General features: G+C 43.9%; 1 protein-coding gene across 1 annotated transcript; it reads left to right on the top strand.

The window, feature by feature from the left end:
• The first annotated feature begins 4594 nt into the window (after positions 1-4594).
• On the top strand, positions 4595-14776 carry CCKAR (cholecystokinin A receptor). Its single transcript, XM_001084186.5, has 5 exons — positions 4595-4932; positions 5605-5856; positions 9172-9433; positions 11776-11903; positions 12894-14776. Exons 1-5 carry the CDS (start codon positions 4821-4823, stop codon positions 13424-13426), a joined length of 1287 nt encoding a protein of 428 aa, XP_001084186.1. The 5' UTR covers positions 4595-4820; the 3' UTR covers positions 13427-14776.
• The last annotated feature ends 585 nt before the right edge of the window (positions 14777-15361 follow it).

Raw genomic sequence — 15361 nt, 5'->3', positions numbered from 1 at the left:
GTGTGTCTCAGAGAGAGGAGAGGCATTTATGCCATTCCAATTCAATTTAGTCCATTTGTATCAATTCATCTGGAACTGTGCCTAATCACAGGTTAGGTCTCCAGGGTGAAAAGGCATTTCCACTTTGCCCAAGTTACTCGTCTTCTATGTCCCACAGAGGACAGCGATTTCATGAGGACAGAAATTCCATCCACTTGGCTCACAAAATCCCTAGCACCAAATACAGCACCTGGCACTTATGAGACACTCACTATCATGTATGTTGAGGAATGAAACAAGGGCTGACACTTTGGAAATGCATCAGCTTTTCCCTTGAAAGTGCATTGGAATCTTTCATTGCAATTCTCTTTTGTTAGTTGAACTCTTAGGTAATACGAGGTTTTAGTCTGTTTTCATGCTGCTAATAAAGACATACCCAAGACTGGGTAATTTAAAAAGGAAAGAGGTTTAATGGACTCACAGCTCCACATGGCTGGGGAGACCTCACAATCATGGTGCAAGGTGAATGAGGAGCAAAGTCACACCTTATATGGTGGCAGGCAAGGGAGAGCATGTGCAAGGGAACTCCCCTTTATAAAAACATCAGCTCTCATGAGACTTATTCACTATCACAAGAACAGCAAGGGAAAGACCCATTCTCATGATTCAATTACCTCCCATCCAGTCCCTCCCACCACATGTGGGAATTATGGGAACTACAATTCAAGATGAGATTTGGGTGGGGACACACCCAAACCATATCACATGGGCTCACAAATTCAAAGTAAAAAATCCAGAGATGGCCAGAAAAGGAATCAATGTAATAGAATTATCAATGGGTGTAATAAGCAATGAAATATTGGCTCCTCTAATTTTTGCTGTTTATTCATTCATATTTACCAAGCACATACTATATGCCAGATTTTGTGCTAGGGTGTTGAAGATATTAATACAAGCCCTTAATCTGGCCATGATAATGGGATAAATAGAGCATCCCTAGAATTAATCTTACCCATTAATAATAACAAATAGTATCCAGCACTATGTTCCAGGCATTGTTCTGAGTTGTCTCCATGTATTGTTTTATTTATAGTAGCATTATTTTATCTCTATTTTACAGACGAGCAAGCTGAGATTCAGAAAGGTTAAGTAATTTCTTTGTTCATGCTTCCCAACCAGCCAGGGATGAAGATCAGGCTTCAACTTCTGCCTTCTGACAGCTCCCCTCACCCTCTTAACAGGTCCCAGGGAGTTTTCCCACAAGTGATCCTGAGATCACAGGTCTCCAAATCCCCAGGGATGCTGGATAAAAATGCAGATTTCCAGGCTCAGGGCTGAGGAATCAGAGTCTCCAGGAGGAAAGTCTGGAAATCACCACTAATCCAGGTAATTCAGTTGTGCAGTAAAGTTTGTACAAAATAGAACTCAAAATGCTGCCATCCCCCCAACCGTGAGTTCACAAAATCGCTAACATCGACCACATCTCTCACTCCCACTTCCTACCAAACAATGAGCAGGAGGAAGAAACAGAATAGGAAGAAGGGAAAGGGAAGGGAAGGGAAAGGAGGAACTTGCCCCAAATTGGGCTCCATTTTGGTTTAGGGCAGATCGATGCTCAGCCCTCTGCTCTTCTGGTTCTCGGACTTACAGAACTACTGTCCCCCCAGCTTTAGAAGCAACTGCTGATGGGCCTGACAAGCCTCAGCAGGAGGCACCCTGAACGGCTGGTGACGTCTGCCCAGCTGGAGCAGCTGAAGCAGCAGCCGAAACCCTGGATGCTCATCCCTTCTCACATCAGAACACAGCTGCTCTGGGTCATCGCCCAGTGAGCAGGGTCCATCATCTGTGGACAGGGAGGATTCAGCCAAAAGGACTCATGGCAGGAAGGAGGAGTAAAGACGACAGCCCTGGCTCCAAACAGGCTACGTGATGCTAGAATGGGGATGCAAAGCTCCATGCCATGGGAAGAGCGGTGTGAGGATGGGGTCTGCAGGGCCCTCGAGGGGAAATCCACCACTGGTTCTCACCAGCAAAGCATGTGGCCACTGTGAGCCCCAGCCTTCTCATTTGTAAAAGGAAAATAGCCATTATTGTAGGAAGCTATGAATACTGCTGCCTGTGATTTATTGAACATTTTTTGTATGTCAGACACTGTCTTGAGTCAATCGTTCAATCTTCATAACAAATATCTATTAAATCATTCTGATCCCCATTTGACAGATGGAAATGAGTCTTAGGTTAAGAAACTTGCCCAGGCTGGGTGCAGTGGCTCACACTTGTAATCCCAGCACTTTGGGAGGCCGAGGCGGTTGGATCACTTGAGTTCAGGAATTTGAGACCAGACGGCCCAACTTGGTGAAATCTGTCTCTACTAAAAATGCAAAAATTAGCTGGGTGTGGTGGTGCACACCTGTAATTCCAGCTACTTGGGAGGCTGAGGCATGACAATTGCTTGCGACTGGGAGGTAGAGTTTGCAGTGAGCCTAGATCATGCCACTGCACTCCAGCCTGGGCAACAGAGCAAGACTCTGTCTCAAAAGGAAAGGAAAGAAAAGGAAAGGAAAGGAGAGGAGAGGAGAGGAGAGGAGAGGAGAGGAGAGGAGAGGAGAGGAGAGGAGAGGAGAGGAGAGGAGAGGGAAAAGCGGGAGGGAGGAAAGGAAGGAAGGAGGGGAGGAAGGAAGGGGGAGAGAGAGAAAGAAAGAGAGAGAGAAAGAAAGAAAGAAAGAAAGAAAGAAAGAAAAGAAAAGAAAAGAAAAGAAAAGAAAAGAAAAGAAAAGAAAAGAAAAGAAAAGAAAAGAAAAGAAAAGAAAAGAAAAGAAAAGAAAAGAGAAAAGAAAAGAAAAAAGAAAAGAGAGAGAAAGAAACTTGCCTGATATTTCCTAGCAGGTAACCAGTGAAGCCAGGATTTGATCCCAAGTCTGTCTGATGCCAAAGTCTGTCCTCCTAATAACATCCACAGCTTCTCCAGTGTCCCTTCCCCTTCTTGTTTCTGTGACTAAATGCCCTGAACCATGTGGTCTTCGTGGTTTCAAGGAAAAGAGGCACCACTGTCTTTCCAGCCCCACATTGACAGTAAAAATGCGTTAGTTCCTCTGTGTCTGGCAGAGACTCAGCAAGATGTAGCATGCAGCCAGCGGAAGCACTGTCAGTACACAAGGAGCCCCACGGGTATCTAGCAAACAGACCAAGTCTCAGCACAGCCAAGCAGCACGTCAGAAACGCAGGTTCCACAGCCATTGTCGTGTGCTTTCCAAAGGGTCTGAACTGAGGAGATAATCGGTGCAATGGAGGCCGAAGGGCTTTCCAGCACCACAGAGCTTCATGGAACACCCAGACCCCTGAGTTGGTCCCCCTCTCTGATCTCATGTCCTGCTGTTTGCCCCTCACTCACTCCTGCTTCTATCTATTCATACCTCAATGGGGCCACCCTCATTCCCACCTCAGGGCCTTTGCACGTGCTGTTACCACTGCTAAAAATACTCCTCCTTTTGCCTGGGAGAAGCTGTCCCCGGATCTTCACAAGACTTTGTCCTCCTTGTGGTTCAGGTCTCAGATCACAGTCCCCTCCTTGAGACACCTCTCCTGACTACCCCTTCTAAATTAGCAGCCCCAGGCCAGGTGCAGTGGCTCACAACTGTAATCCCAACACTTGGAGGCCAAGGCAGGAGGATTGCTTGAGCTCAGGAGCTTGAGACCAGCCTGGGCAACATAGCGAGACCGCCTCTATTCTAAAACTAAAAAAATCAGCTGGGCTTAGTGGTGTGTACCCGTAGTCCCAGCTACTCAGGAGGCTAAGGTAGGAGGATTGCTTGAGCCAGGGAGATGAAGGCTGCAGTGAGCCATGATCGCACCACTCCACTGCAGCCTGGGGGACAGAGTAAGACCCTGTCCCCGCCCCCCAAAAAATCAGTCCCTAATCTGTTTGTATACATCACGTCTCCCTGCTTTACTTCCTTCATAGTACTTACTACCTGAAATAATTCTGTTCATTATTTGCTGACATGATAGAAAAGTGCCTGGCAAATGATTGACTCTCAATGAAGATGTGCTGAATGCAAGACTTCATGAATGACGAGGAAATCTTACTAACATCTTTTGTAATAAGGACCCAGGTACCTATGTTCAAAAGTACCTCAATCCTTCTAGTTAACAAGGGCAGAGACCACGAGAAATAACACTGTGTTTAGTAGCAACTTAACAACCAGCCAGCAGTTCTATCCACAGACACACACCACCGGGCATGGTTCCAGAACTAAAAAGGCACTAATTGCTTTTCTATAAGGAGGTAGAACACAGTCCCTCCGTGTTCTTTAGGCCTGATGGTCTGCATTATCGGATCTGTTACCGTGTTAATTGTTCCTGTCTCATACAGCCAGTTTGGGCTTTCTTCTGCACATGTCTTGGATGGTGACAGGTTCCTATATAGAGGAGTACTGGGGAAGCCTGTGTGTGTGTGTATGTGTCCGTGCGTGTGTACACATGTGTGTATAAAAGCAGCCACACTCTGAGAATGGTTAACAGGCAACCAGGCTGTCTGTGCTCAGGGCCCTAAGACTGGCCCAGGAAAGGGCCGGGGGGGTGGGGGGTGAAGGTGGAGCGGGCTTCGCTTGCGCTCACTGCCTTTTCCACAACAGGAGTGCAAATGCTTGCCCAGCTGGAGTGAGTGTGGTGAACTCAAGTCGCCTTTAGGAATGGCTGAAAAAGCCCACACCTGGAAATCACTCCCTCCCTGCTCCTCCACGGCAGGTTGCATTTGGGAGACGCTTCAGTCATTAGAGAAATGAGCAGGGAGTGAGCAATTCACCAGCTCTCCAGCACTTGGTGGAAAGCAGCAGGCAAGGATGGATGTGGTTGACAGCCTTCTTGTGAATGGAAGCAACATCACTCCTCCCTGCGAACTCGGGCTCGAAAATGAGACGCTTTTCTGCTTGGATCAGCCTCGTCCCTCCAAAGGTAAGTGTCGGAAGCTGTTATTTTAATCCAGGAAACTACTGAGTTGCGGGAGAAATCAGCAAAGGCAAGGCTGATAAAAAAATATACATAACCAAGTCATTGTGAGACAAGGCTGGATAAAGTCATATGTTCAGAAGTTTGCAGAAGAGATTAACAAGCAGAATAGAGTCAAATATTCTTATTGTCCCCCATGGGAGAGTTGGGCATTCATGAATAGGACTTGAGGGAACAAAAGCAGGGGAGGAAAAGCTGAGTGAAGCAAGAGGGAGTACAAGTGTCAAAGCCTGAACTTACAAGCACAGCAGAAAAGGTGTTGTCACCATGCAGCCGTTTTCTTTTCTTGGGGGGAAACCAGCGTGAAGTGGTTACAGTGAAATCATGCTTAGCAGCCAGGAAAGAAAGTGATCACTGTTCACTTGAGGAGCTTTGTTCTTAAGAAAAAGTGGTTCCCTGAGTGATCCTTTAACAAACCAACCTTCTACAAACAAAATAATTCAGTCTCTGCTTTCCTCAGTTTGTTTCTGCAAAATGTTGTCAGGACAGGAATGGTGGGTCCAGTGATGTACACCCCGGTGAGGGGGGAAATCGGCAGGAAATCACCCTTGGCTTCGGTTTTAGCATTCTGCTCTCATCACCTCCATCCCTCCGTCTTGCTCCTGTTAATGTCTGCAGAGTGGCAGCCAGCGGTGCAGATTCTCTTGTACTCCTTGATATTCCTGCTCAGCGTGCTGGGAAACACGCTGGTCATCACCGTGCTGATTCGGAACAAGCGGATGCGGACAGTCACCAACATCTTCCTCCTCTCCCTGGCTGTCAGCGATCTCATGCTCTGCCTCTTCTGCATGCCGTTCAACCTCATCCCCAGTCTGCTCAAGGATTTCATCTTCGGGAGCGCCGTCTGCAAGACCACCACCTACTTCATGGGTAAGTTGCTGCTGGTGACTCTTTCTGGAGCTTGCCCCAGACCCCACTCAGCCCCAGACCTTCCCAAACCTCTGACAATCACAGCAGAAGACCTCTGCTGAGGGCTGAATCACAGAACATTAGGCTGTGCACGGCTGTGTGCAAGGACATAGCTGCTGACTTGACGGTCATCCTTATACGTTCCCCGTAAGTCGGTCCCCATCATCCACGTTGGAGGTCAGTTTCTAAGAGTGAAATACATTGATAGGAAAACACAGGGGCAGTTAATTTTGCCTGATTCTATTTGAAGGAAAGAGGGACTTGCTTCCTTCTGTTTGAAGTCAAAAGTGACTTTAAGCTGCTCTATCCCTTTCTGGAAGCTGTTGACTGTGTCCTGAGCTATACCCAACTTGAGTCCCGGCTTCTAGGGAGGGTAAGGATTATGGAGGAGGGTTCTTTGTCATTGTTCCTCTTGTTTTCTTAGGGAACAGGGGCTATTTGAAAACCAGTTCTATCACAGTTCCAGATTCTCTTGCCAGGATTCACTTCTCAGCCTGTTCTCCCCAAAGCTGGGACCATCTCTGGCAGAGGGAGAGAGGTCTCTGCCCCTAGATGAGGAGTTGAATTTGCTCCTGGGGGCTGTGGGGTCGCTAAGCTGACCCTGATTGGCTGAGATATGTAGCTGTTTGCCTATGCCAAACAAAAATGATGATAATGAAAATCACAAGAGCTAAATTTTTTGTGCTTTTATGCACCCCATGTGGTACTAAGTGCTTTGACTTTCATGATCTTACCTTACCTCCCAACCACTCTATGAAGTAAATGCAATGATTCTTCCTTGTCTCATTAAGGAGGAAACAGAGGCACAGAGAGGTTCATAATGTGCCTAAAGCCACACAGATGGTAAGCAACAGAGCTGAGATTTGAGTCCAGATTAGTAGCCACACAGTGGTGAGCATGCTACCTCAGTTTGCCAACTGCTGTGGTTCTCCTGGAGTTGAACAAAGACACATTTCTTGGTCCCCTCTGGGTGCCAGATTGCCTAGTCCCTTGCCCTTTCTGAGAATTAGTTGGGAGAGGGGCAGAGGTGGGAAATAAGCAGGGAGTTATTTTTGTTCTGACCCAAGCCTTGAAGAATATGCAGCAGTGAGCTGGGCTAGGGTAGTCTTCAATGACCGGAAGGCTTTAAAAGTCTTTGTTTTTCCCAGTTGGGGAAGTGGGATTCCGCACTGACAAAATGATGATGAATTTCTGACCCTCGTGCCACCAAAAACCAAGAATGTGTCAATCCGTGTCCAAGTCCTCTGAAAAAAAAAAAAAGGACGAAACTTACAAAGGACAAAGATCATTGTTAAATAATGAAGCAATAATAATAACTAGTGCTGTAGACATCCAAGGCCCATCCATATATATCTTATGGTAATACTATTTGGGAACCTTAACCGGAAAATGTGAACCGAGGTTTAAAACGAGTGTTTTCATGGTGGCAAAACATTCTGAGTGCCACAAAGTTGTTCAGTTTGAAATGTTTAATTTTATGTTATGCAAATTTCAACAGCATAAAAACAATTTTATTGGCCAAAAGAAAAGAAACATCATTCTGAAAGTATTTGCAATACCATAATAATTTTGTTGGATTTTTAATTCCAATAATTTAGGTTCTTCTCTTAATTTTGCAGTCTCCTCAATACTAATAATTAACATTGATTAGCTCCTAATTTGTAGCAACAAGAAAAAGAATGCTTGCCTGCCAGTGAGTTTATAGTTACTGAGGATCCATTACACAGAACTGACTCTTAGAGAGTTTTGGGCTATACTCTCGACTCTAAATGTCATCAACTCTTTAGGGTAAAATCCAGTAAAACACAGCAAATCCTATCCCCAGAACATGAGTTTTTAGTTAATGGTTTGGGGGTCATAGACTTCTTTAAGACTCTAAGGAAAGCTAGAGCCAGGCTCCCTAGAAAAATGACATTTTTGGATATAGTTTCAGAGAATTAGTTTATATCCATAAGAATAATGAGAAACTAAGGACCCCAGTTTCAGGACCTCTGCTCCCAAATTTATATTAATTCGGAGGTTTAAGAAATCTTGGTAAGAGATATTCAGAAGAATTGACAGAATTTATAGCGGAAGGACTCTACAGGGAATTTTAAGGGAATAATAGGACATTTTAATAAGTATGCATATACAAAAATAATAGAAATTTAGCTTTTTGGACAAGAAGCACATGATTTTATTTATTTTTTATTTTAATTTTTATTTTTTCCATAGGCCATCTAAGACCAAGAAGTACATCATTTATTTTATTTTATTTTTGAGACAGAGTACCTCTCTGTCACCCAGGCTGGGATGCAGTGGTGCGATCTTAGCTCACTGCAACCTTGGCCTCCCAGGTTCCAGCGATTCTTCTGCCTCAGCCTTCCAAGTACCTGGGATTACAGACACATGCAGCCATGCCTGGCTAATTTTTGTATTTTTAGTAGAGATGGCGTTTCACCATGTTGGCCAGGCTGGTCTCGAACTCTTGACCTCAAGTGATCTGCCTGCCTCGGACTCCCAAAGTGCTGGTATTACCGGCATGAGCCACCACACCCAGAAAAGAAATACATTATTTTAAATGAGGTGTGTTTGATACCTTTCTCACTGTAATGGTGATGTTTGCTCCTTCTACAAAATACAGAAAAACAAAAACAACAAGACAGGAGACTTTATAGTCCCCCACCCAGAGAAACCTTTAGTTACTGTATGGGGCATTTTCCCTTGTCTTTTTACTACTTATTTTTTACAACAAGTTGCATTTTGAAATATAGATTGTTTCACTATTAAGAACAGTATGTACTCAAAATTTTTAGAAAAAGCCTTCATGCCTCCAGCTCAGGTCACAGTGACCTTTCAGGGTCAGAGAACGCTTGAGAATCTCGGGTTTTTAAAGTCAACTGAACTATGCAGACCGTACTCAAAATTAGAGCTTTTCTTCAGATTTTAGAGAAACCTTTTCTGTGGGGGCAAGAACAAATTTCATCCCCTTGGTTATTAATTAATGAGAGCCTTGAGCCTAAGCAGGTGTTAGGTGATAATCAAAGCTCAATAAACTTATTAAAAATTGGCAATGAGATGTATTTACAAATCCATTTCTTTAACTGCCTTAAACCCTTTCTGGAACAAAGCTGAGAATAAATCGTCTTTTAAAAATATACATACACAATATTTCTTTACCTTTTAAGCGTTTTCCTTTGATATCAAACCTGTGCGGATCAGATATATTCAAGCTAATGTGCAAATAAACTTTGGATTTCAGAGTCAACATAACCGGCTTCTTTGTTCCTTTCCCAGGCACCTCTGTGAGTGTATCTACCTTTAATCTGGTAGCCATATCTCTAGAGAGATATGGTGCGATTTGCAAACCTTTACAGTCCCGGGTCTGGCAAACAAAATCCCATGCTTTGAAGGTGATTGCTGCTACCTGGTGCCTTTCCTTTACCATCATGACTCCGTACCCCATTTATAGCAACTTGGTGCCTTTTACCAAAAATAACAACCAGACCGCGAATATGTGCCGCTTTCTACTGCCAAATGATGTCATGCAGCAGTCCTGGTAAGGTTGCATTGTTTATTTTTAAACATACAACTTGATGTAATTTTGCAATATTATGAAAAACTGAGATGCCTTGTCCAGAGTGGTTGGGGGATCAGTTTCCTGGAGACTTTTTGAGGAAGTCATTCCAGCCTTGTTCTAGGATAATCACGATAGCAAACACTTAGCTGGGGAGCCCTGTTATAAATGCCATGAGTATATTCATTCAGTCAATCCTGTGAAAACACTCTAAGATAGGTATTACTGTTACTGTGCCCGTTTTGCAGTTGAGGAAACTGAGACTTGGAAAGGTTAAGTTTCCCAATTCACAAACCTAAGGAAGAGGCAGAGCCTCTGTGTTCAACCATCATGTAGTATGCTTTTAAATGCTGTAGTGGAGGGTTAGGCTAGATTAATTGTAGAGCTATGATTTTTTTTTTTCTTTTTTTGAGATGGAGTTATGCTCTTGTTGCCCAGGCTGGAGTGCAATGGTGTGATCTTGGCTCACCACAACCTCTGCCTCCCGGGTTCAAGCAATTCTCCTGCCTCAGCCTCCTGAGTAGCTGGGATTACAGGCATGCACCACTATGCCCGGCTAATTTTTTTTTTAATTTTTAGTAGAGACAGGGTTTCTCCATATTGGTCAGGCTGGTCTCGAACTCCTGACCTCGGGTTATCCACCCGCCTTGACCTCCCAAAGTACTGGGATTACAGGCGTGAGCCACCGTGCCTAGCCTTCTTTTATTTAATAAAATTTTTACTTTAAAATACAGATTAGGTCTCACTATATTGCCTAGGCTGGTCTTGAATTCTTAGGCTCAAGTGATCCTCCCGCCTTGGCCTCCCAAATGCTGGAATTACAGGCATGAGCTACTGCACCTGGCAATGATTTTCTAAACAATTAAGACAGAGCAGGGAATGAGTCCCAAATCCCACGTGGTTTTTCTTAGAGTTGCAGCAGCTCCGGTACTTACCCAGAGCATTTTACCAGAAATAAAAAGGCAAGATTGTAATACTGGTTCCTTTGCTTACTAACTGGGGACCTTGGGCAAGTTCACATAAGCTCTCTGAACGTCAGGTTCCTTATCTCTATTAGGAGTTTAAAATGTGGATATTTTAAAAATCTCCCTCATTGGGTGGCTGTAAGATACAAAGGAGAATGTGTGCATAAAAATATCATGATAAAAAAAGGCTACACAAATTGCAGGGTATTATATTTACCAATTCCAAGGATGTTTTAGAAGCAGGGAACTAGACATTGAGTAACAGCCCCAAACTGAGATCATCTCTGCTTTTTTTTTTTGCTTTCCTCCTTTCATTTCAACCAAGTAGCACACACACAAAGGAATTACGTTGCAAATGAGAGGAATATTTCCAAGGCTTGAAAAGGAATCTTATCAAAACATGTCAAATTGAAATGAGAAATGGCCCAGCCACCATAAGCCTCTGACAATTTTATGGCCTAATCGTGTAACCTCACACATGCCAGACTGCAGAAGTGATTTAGGGGCCAGACTCATAAAGAAGGAGGCTGTGATTCCTCAGGAATCAAAGATGTTTAGAGAAAGCATAGCTCTACCCAGCCAGGCACTAGAATGACGATGCCACTGTGCCAGCCTCATGGGGTCATGGAGAATGGATGCCCATGTAAATGTCTGAGCTGCTTACGGGTCAGAAACAGCCAGAATGGCATGTTTTGTAAGACTCAGGAGGTTTTCCATTGTCCCTGCCTAAGCACTTGATTACTCTGTTGTTTGACAAATGCTATACTGTGATGCTTAAAAAGCATAGCTTCTAGGTTCTCGAATCATATTTTGGGGGTTCAAATTCCACCTCTGCTACCAGCCGTGTGACTTTGGACAAATTATTTAAGCTCTTTAAGTCTCAGTTTCCTCCTTTTTACTATAGGTATTAAGACAGTAGCACCTACCTCAATGGTTATTATGAGAGTTAAATGTAATGATGTATGTAAAATGCTTAGCCTATATGTAGCACATAGAAATCCTTGATGTAAGTCATTTTTAAAGGTTTTTAAAACAGCTTTATTGAAATGCTATTCACATACTCTCATTTTTTAAAGCTCACATTCTTTTTAATACATAGACTTCTTTTAAGCACAGAATTACACCAAACTTTTCCAATTAAACTAGTCCTTCATCAGAGACTTCATCTAAAAAAAGAAAAGAAGTAAACAACGTATAATGGCTGAATCGCCAGACATGAAGTTGCCAAGGATATTAAATACTAGTAATTAATGCGTTTGCTCAGGCCAGTAAAAATAAACATAAACCCTATTCATTCCTTCCCATTTGAGTTTGAAGGCCTAAAGTTGCTGGTTATTGGATTTCTTCTGATTTCATTAGGCACACGTTCCTGTTACTCATCCTCTTTCTTATTCCTGGAATTGTGATGATGGTGGCATATGGATTAATCTCTTTGGAACTCTACCAGGGAATAAAATTTGAGGCTAGCCAGAAGAAATCTGCTAAAGGTAACTATCTTGTAGCTGTGTGTTTATGCCAAATGAGCACAAAAGCTTGTTTTCTATCATTTAAATAGAAATACCCGAGTTTATGTAAAGTTTGTTGGAAAATTTTTTAAGTATTCTTATGAGACTCTGTATCAAGAAGCACAGTCATGAGGCCCAGTGTCTCCATTTTCTCATCTGTAGAATGGGGAAATCTTTCCTTTCAAACGCATTCTGAGTGGAATAAAGTAACACACACATAACCCAATAACAAGCCGAGGCCTCTTCTGTGCCGGAAGTTCTGTAGTGCTGTATTCAAACAGAGCCCCTTCCACAACCAAAGCTACTTGTAATTCCAGCCTGTTTTGTGTCTCTCCAAAGGCACTGGAAGGGATTTGATTCCTAACCCACAGCTGGCTTTTTGTTGTCTCCTTTTCCTCATCCTCTCTCCTCCTTTTTATTCTCACCCGGCAGTGGCCACGAAACCTCACTCCTTCTCCATTTATTACAATCCACTGTCCATGAAAATTGACCTGGACACCCGTGTTGACATAGCTTTTCCCTTCTCACTCCATGCCCTAACTCAGCTCTCTACTGCATAGATAACTGAGTCTCTCTAGCTTCTTTGGTTTTCATGGGTTTTTTCCTTCTTATCCAAATTCCTCATAATAAAAGCAATCTGGAATCTTACCCAGCAAGCCCGAACCTTCCCTCTGGGGAGCTAAGGAAGCGAAGGAGAAGAGTGTGAATATTCATTCTTTAATCATTTTTTTCTTGTAAGCTACATGCATAAGATATTGTTTTTATCATATATTTTACTCATTTTAAGCAGCCTTTCATTGAAGGGCAGAACTAGTATAGATCAGTGCTTACCCATGTCAGTGTAAGGCCAGGTCGCCTGCCATTTTTCAGTTCCTTTTTGGTTTGGCCTTCTTCATGGAGGGGAGTGGGGGCTCCATGCCTTCTACCGGGCATGACCCATCCCCAACAATGAGTGGTCTCTTGCCCACGCAGAAAGGAAACCCAGCACCACCAGCAGCGGCAAATATGAGGACAGTGATGGGTGTTACCTGCAGAAGTCCAGGCCCGCGAGGAAGCTGGAGCTCCGGCAGCTGTCCACCGGCGGCAGCAGCAGGGCCCACCGCATTCGGAGCAGCAGCTCCGCGGCCAACCTGATGGCCAAGAAGCGGGTGATCCGCATGCTCATCGTCATCGTGGTCCTCTTCTTCCTGTGCTGGATGCCCATCTTCAGCGCCAACGCCTGGCGGGCCTACGACACCGCCTCTGCGGAGCGCCGCCTCTCAGGGACCCCCATTTCCTTCATCCTCCTCCTGTCCTACACCTCCTCCTGCGTCAACCCCATCATCTACTGCTTCATGAACAAACGCTTCCGCCTCGGCTTCATGGCCACCTTCCCCTGCTGCCCCAATCCTGGTCCCCCAGGGGCGAGGGGAGAGGTGGGGGAGGAGGAGGAAGGCAGGACCATAGGAGCCTCTCTGTCCAGGTTCTCATACAGCCATATGAGTGCCTCGGCGCCACCCCAGTGAGCTGTCCCCTGACCCTCTACTGCAGAAGGAAGGAGGGGAGGAGGCAGAGGAGGAAGAACAGAAGAAGAGATCAGGAAGAGAAGGAAGCAGGGGTGATGGAGAAGGAAGGTTCCATCTCCAGTGGGAACTCTTCAAGGTCTGCTTTTCATCCTTCATCTGGATTCCAGAGCACTGCTTCAGTGGGGCCATGACTTGGTTTCTAGGCAGTTCAAAGCAGGAAATGTTAAGTAACACTCACCATCAGAAAAACCTCAGCAGGCCAGGGACAGGAGTTCAACAGGGCTCCTACTGCAAATGGAGTTGCTAAGCACATGTTCAAAATGGAGATGTGGGGCCTACTGAGCTTTCAAACCTTCTAGAACATCCAAGGTGGGCTCTCACTCCTCCTGTGACACATTTCCATGCTCTGCTTTTTCTGCTCATGCAGAATTGTGGCGGTTGCTCTGCCTGTAGGGAGCCCGTCACCCTCTCATATATCCACTGTAGCCTTCCACCACATTGTGACCACAAAGCGAACACGAAGCAAACCCTCTCTGGCCATTTTGTCCTGGGTATGACAGCAGCCTGATTTCTTCATCTTGAGGCTGGCCAAGAACATTCAGAGTCATAAGCTAGTTTTCATCAGAATAGCATAAGCAATGTCTGAAAGGTGGAATTTTGAACTTATTTCTTTTCTTTTCTTTTTTTTCTTTTTTTTATTTTTTTGAGACTGGGTCTGGCTCTGTCACCCAGGCTGAAATGCAGTTATGCCATCTCAGCTTATTGCAAACTCTGCCTCCTGGTCTCAGATGATCCTCCCACCTCAGCCTCCATAGTAGCTGGGACTACTGGGATTATAGGCATGAGCCACCATGCCCAGCCTTGAATTTAGCATTTTTAAAAAGAAAAGAGTGTAAGGCAAATAGCTAGATGGAATTCTATCTTACTTTAAGGAATGTTAAGTGGCAGAAGGTGCATGGGAATATTTTTTCTATTTTAATGATATATATTACTTAATTTCTCCTTTATGTGGTGATATTAAACCTTATGACTTCTTTGCCTCCACTCAATTTCTCATATTCATCTACACTTCCTTTTTCCCAGAAAAGATCTCCAGGAACAAAGGAGCATTGTAAGTTACATGTACCTGGCCAAAGGTAGAAACACATATAATCAGGCCCAGAATTAAATCTGGCATACTTGGACTCAGTTAACAAATAGCTTTTGAATGTCAGAACGGTCTATGCCTTTAAATGCAATCTATATGCTTGCTAATAATTGGCTAATTTTATGTATATGTGTAAACCAAGCATAAATTACATCCTTTACATATAAATATACTCTTTGGTGTTCTTTAAAAAAAAAAGAATAGTTATTGGATATAGGAATTCAGCTAGTATTATAATTTTACATTCCTTCATGACCAAGTTTCATGTGAACTTCATTTCTTAGCAGAATTAGTGTTGAAATATCTCTCCTCTGACTTAGAAATCTTAAATAAGATACAAGCTGTACATTCAGATACCAGGAAGTGCATTTCTAGAATAGTATGTATCAGTTCAGTCTACCAACACTTCTTACTTTTTTTTTAGAGCAACATTGTCCTGTCCACTTACGCAAATTAACGTGAACATATTTGACAGAAGCAAGTTTGCCTGCTACTGTGGGAAGCAAACAGGAAACAAACAAATAAACAACAACAACAACAACAACAAAAAACCATTGTTCATAGTTTCATGCCTCTAGGCATCTGAGAAGTGAGCTTTGCTTTTTCTTGTTTCCATGGGGTTATGGCCGTCCATTGATCCAGGCCCGATGCTCTGTGTGGCACACAAGGATTTCAATTCTCAAAAGAATTCAATCTGGAAAGGGGAAAAGGAAAGAGAGTGACAAGAAGTGATGATGAATAGCGTAACAGATGTATAATAGGACAAGATGTGAGTGTCACATTTTTGG

This window comes from Macaca mulatta, chromosome 5 (assembly GCF_049350105.2).
Source record: "Macaca mulatta isolate MMU2019108-1 chromosome 5, T2T-MMU8v2.0, whole genome shotgun sequence".
Taxonomy (NCBI): Eukaryota; Metazoa; Chordata; class Mammalia; order Primates; family Cercopithecidae; genus Macaca; species Macaca mulatta.
This window is presented reverse-complemented; position numbering and strand designations above follow the sequence as displayed.

What these genes read in the sequence shown, in the direction of transcription:
- CCKAR (XM_001084186.5), top strand. Translation starts at nt 4,821, where the DNA reads ATGGATGTGGTTGACAGCCTTCTTGTGAATGGAAGCAACATCACTCCT. An exon ending in TCAGCCTCGTCCCTCCAAAG is followed by an intron (nt 4,933 to 5,604) that starts GTAAGTGTCGGA and finishes TAATGTCTGCAG; the next exon opens with AGTGGCAGCCAGCGGTGCAG. An exon ending in GACCACCACCTACTTCATGG is followed by an intron (nt 5,857 to 9,171) that starts GTAAGTTGCTGC and finishes TTCCTTTCCCAG; the next exon opens with GCACCTCTGTGAGTGTATCT.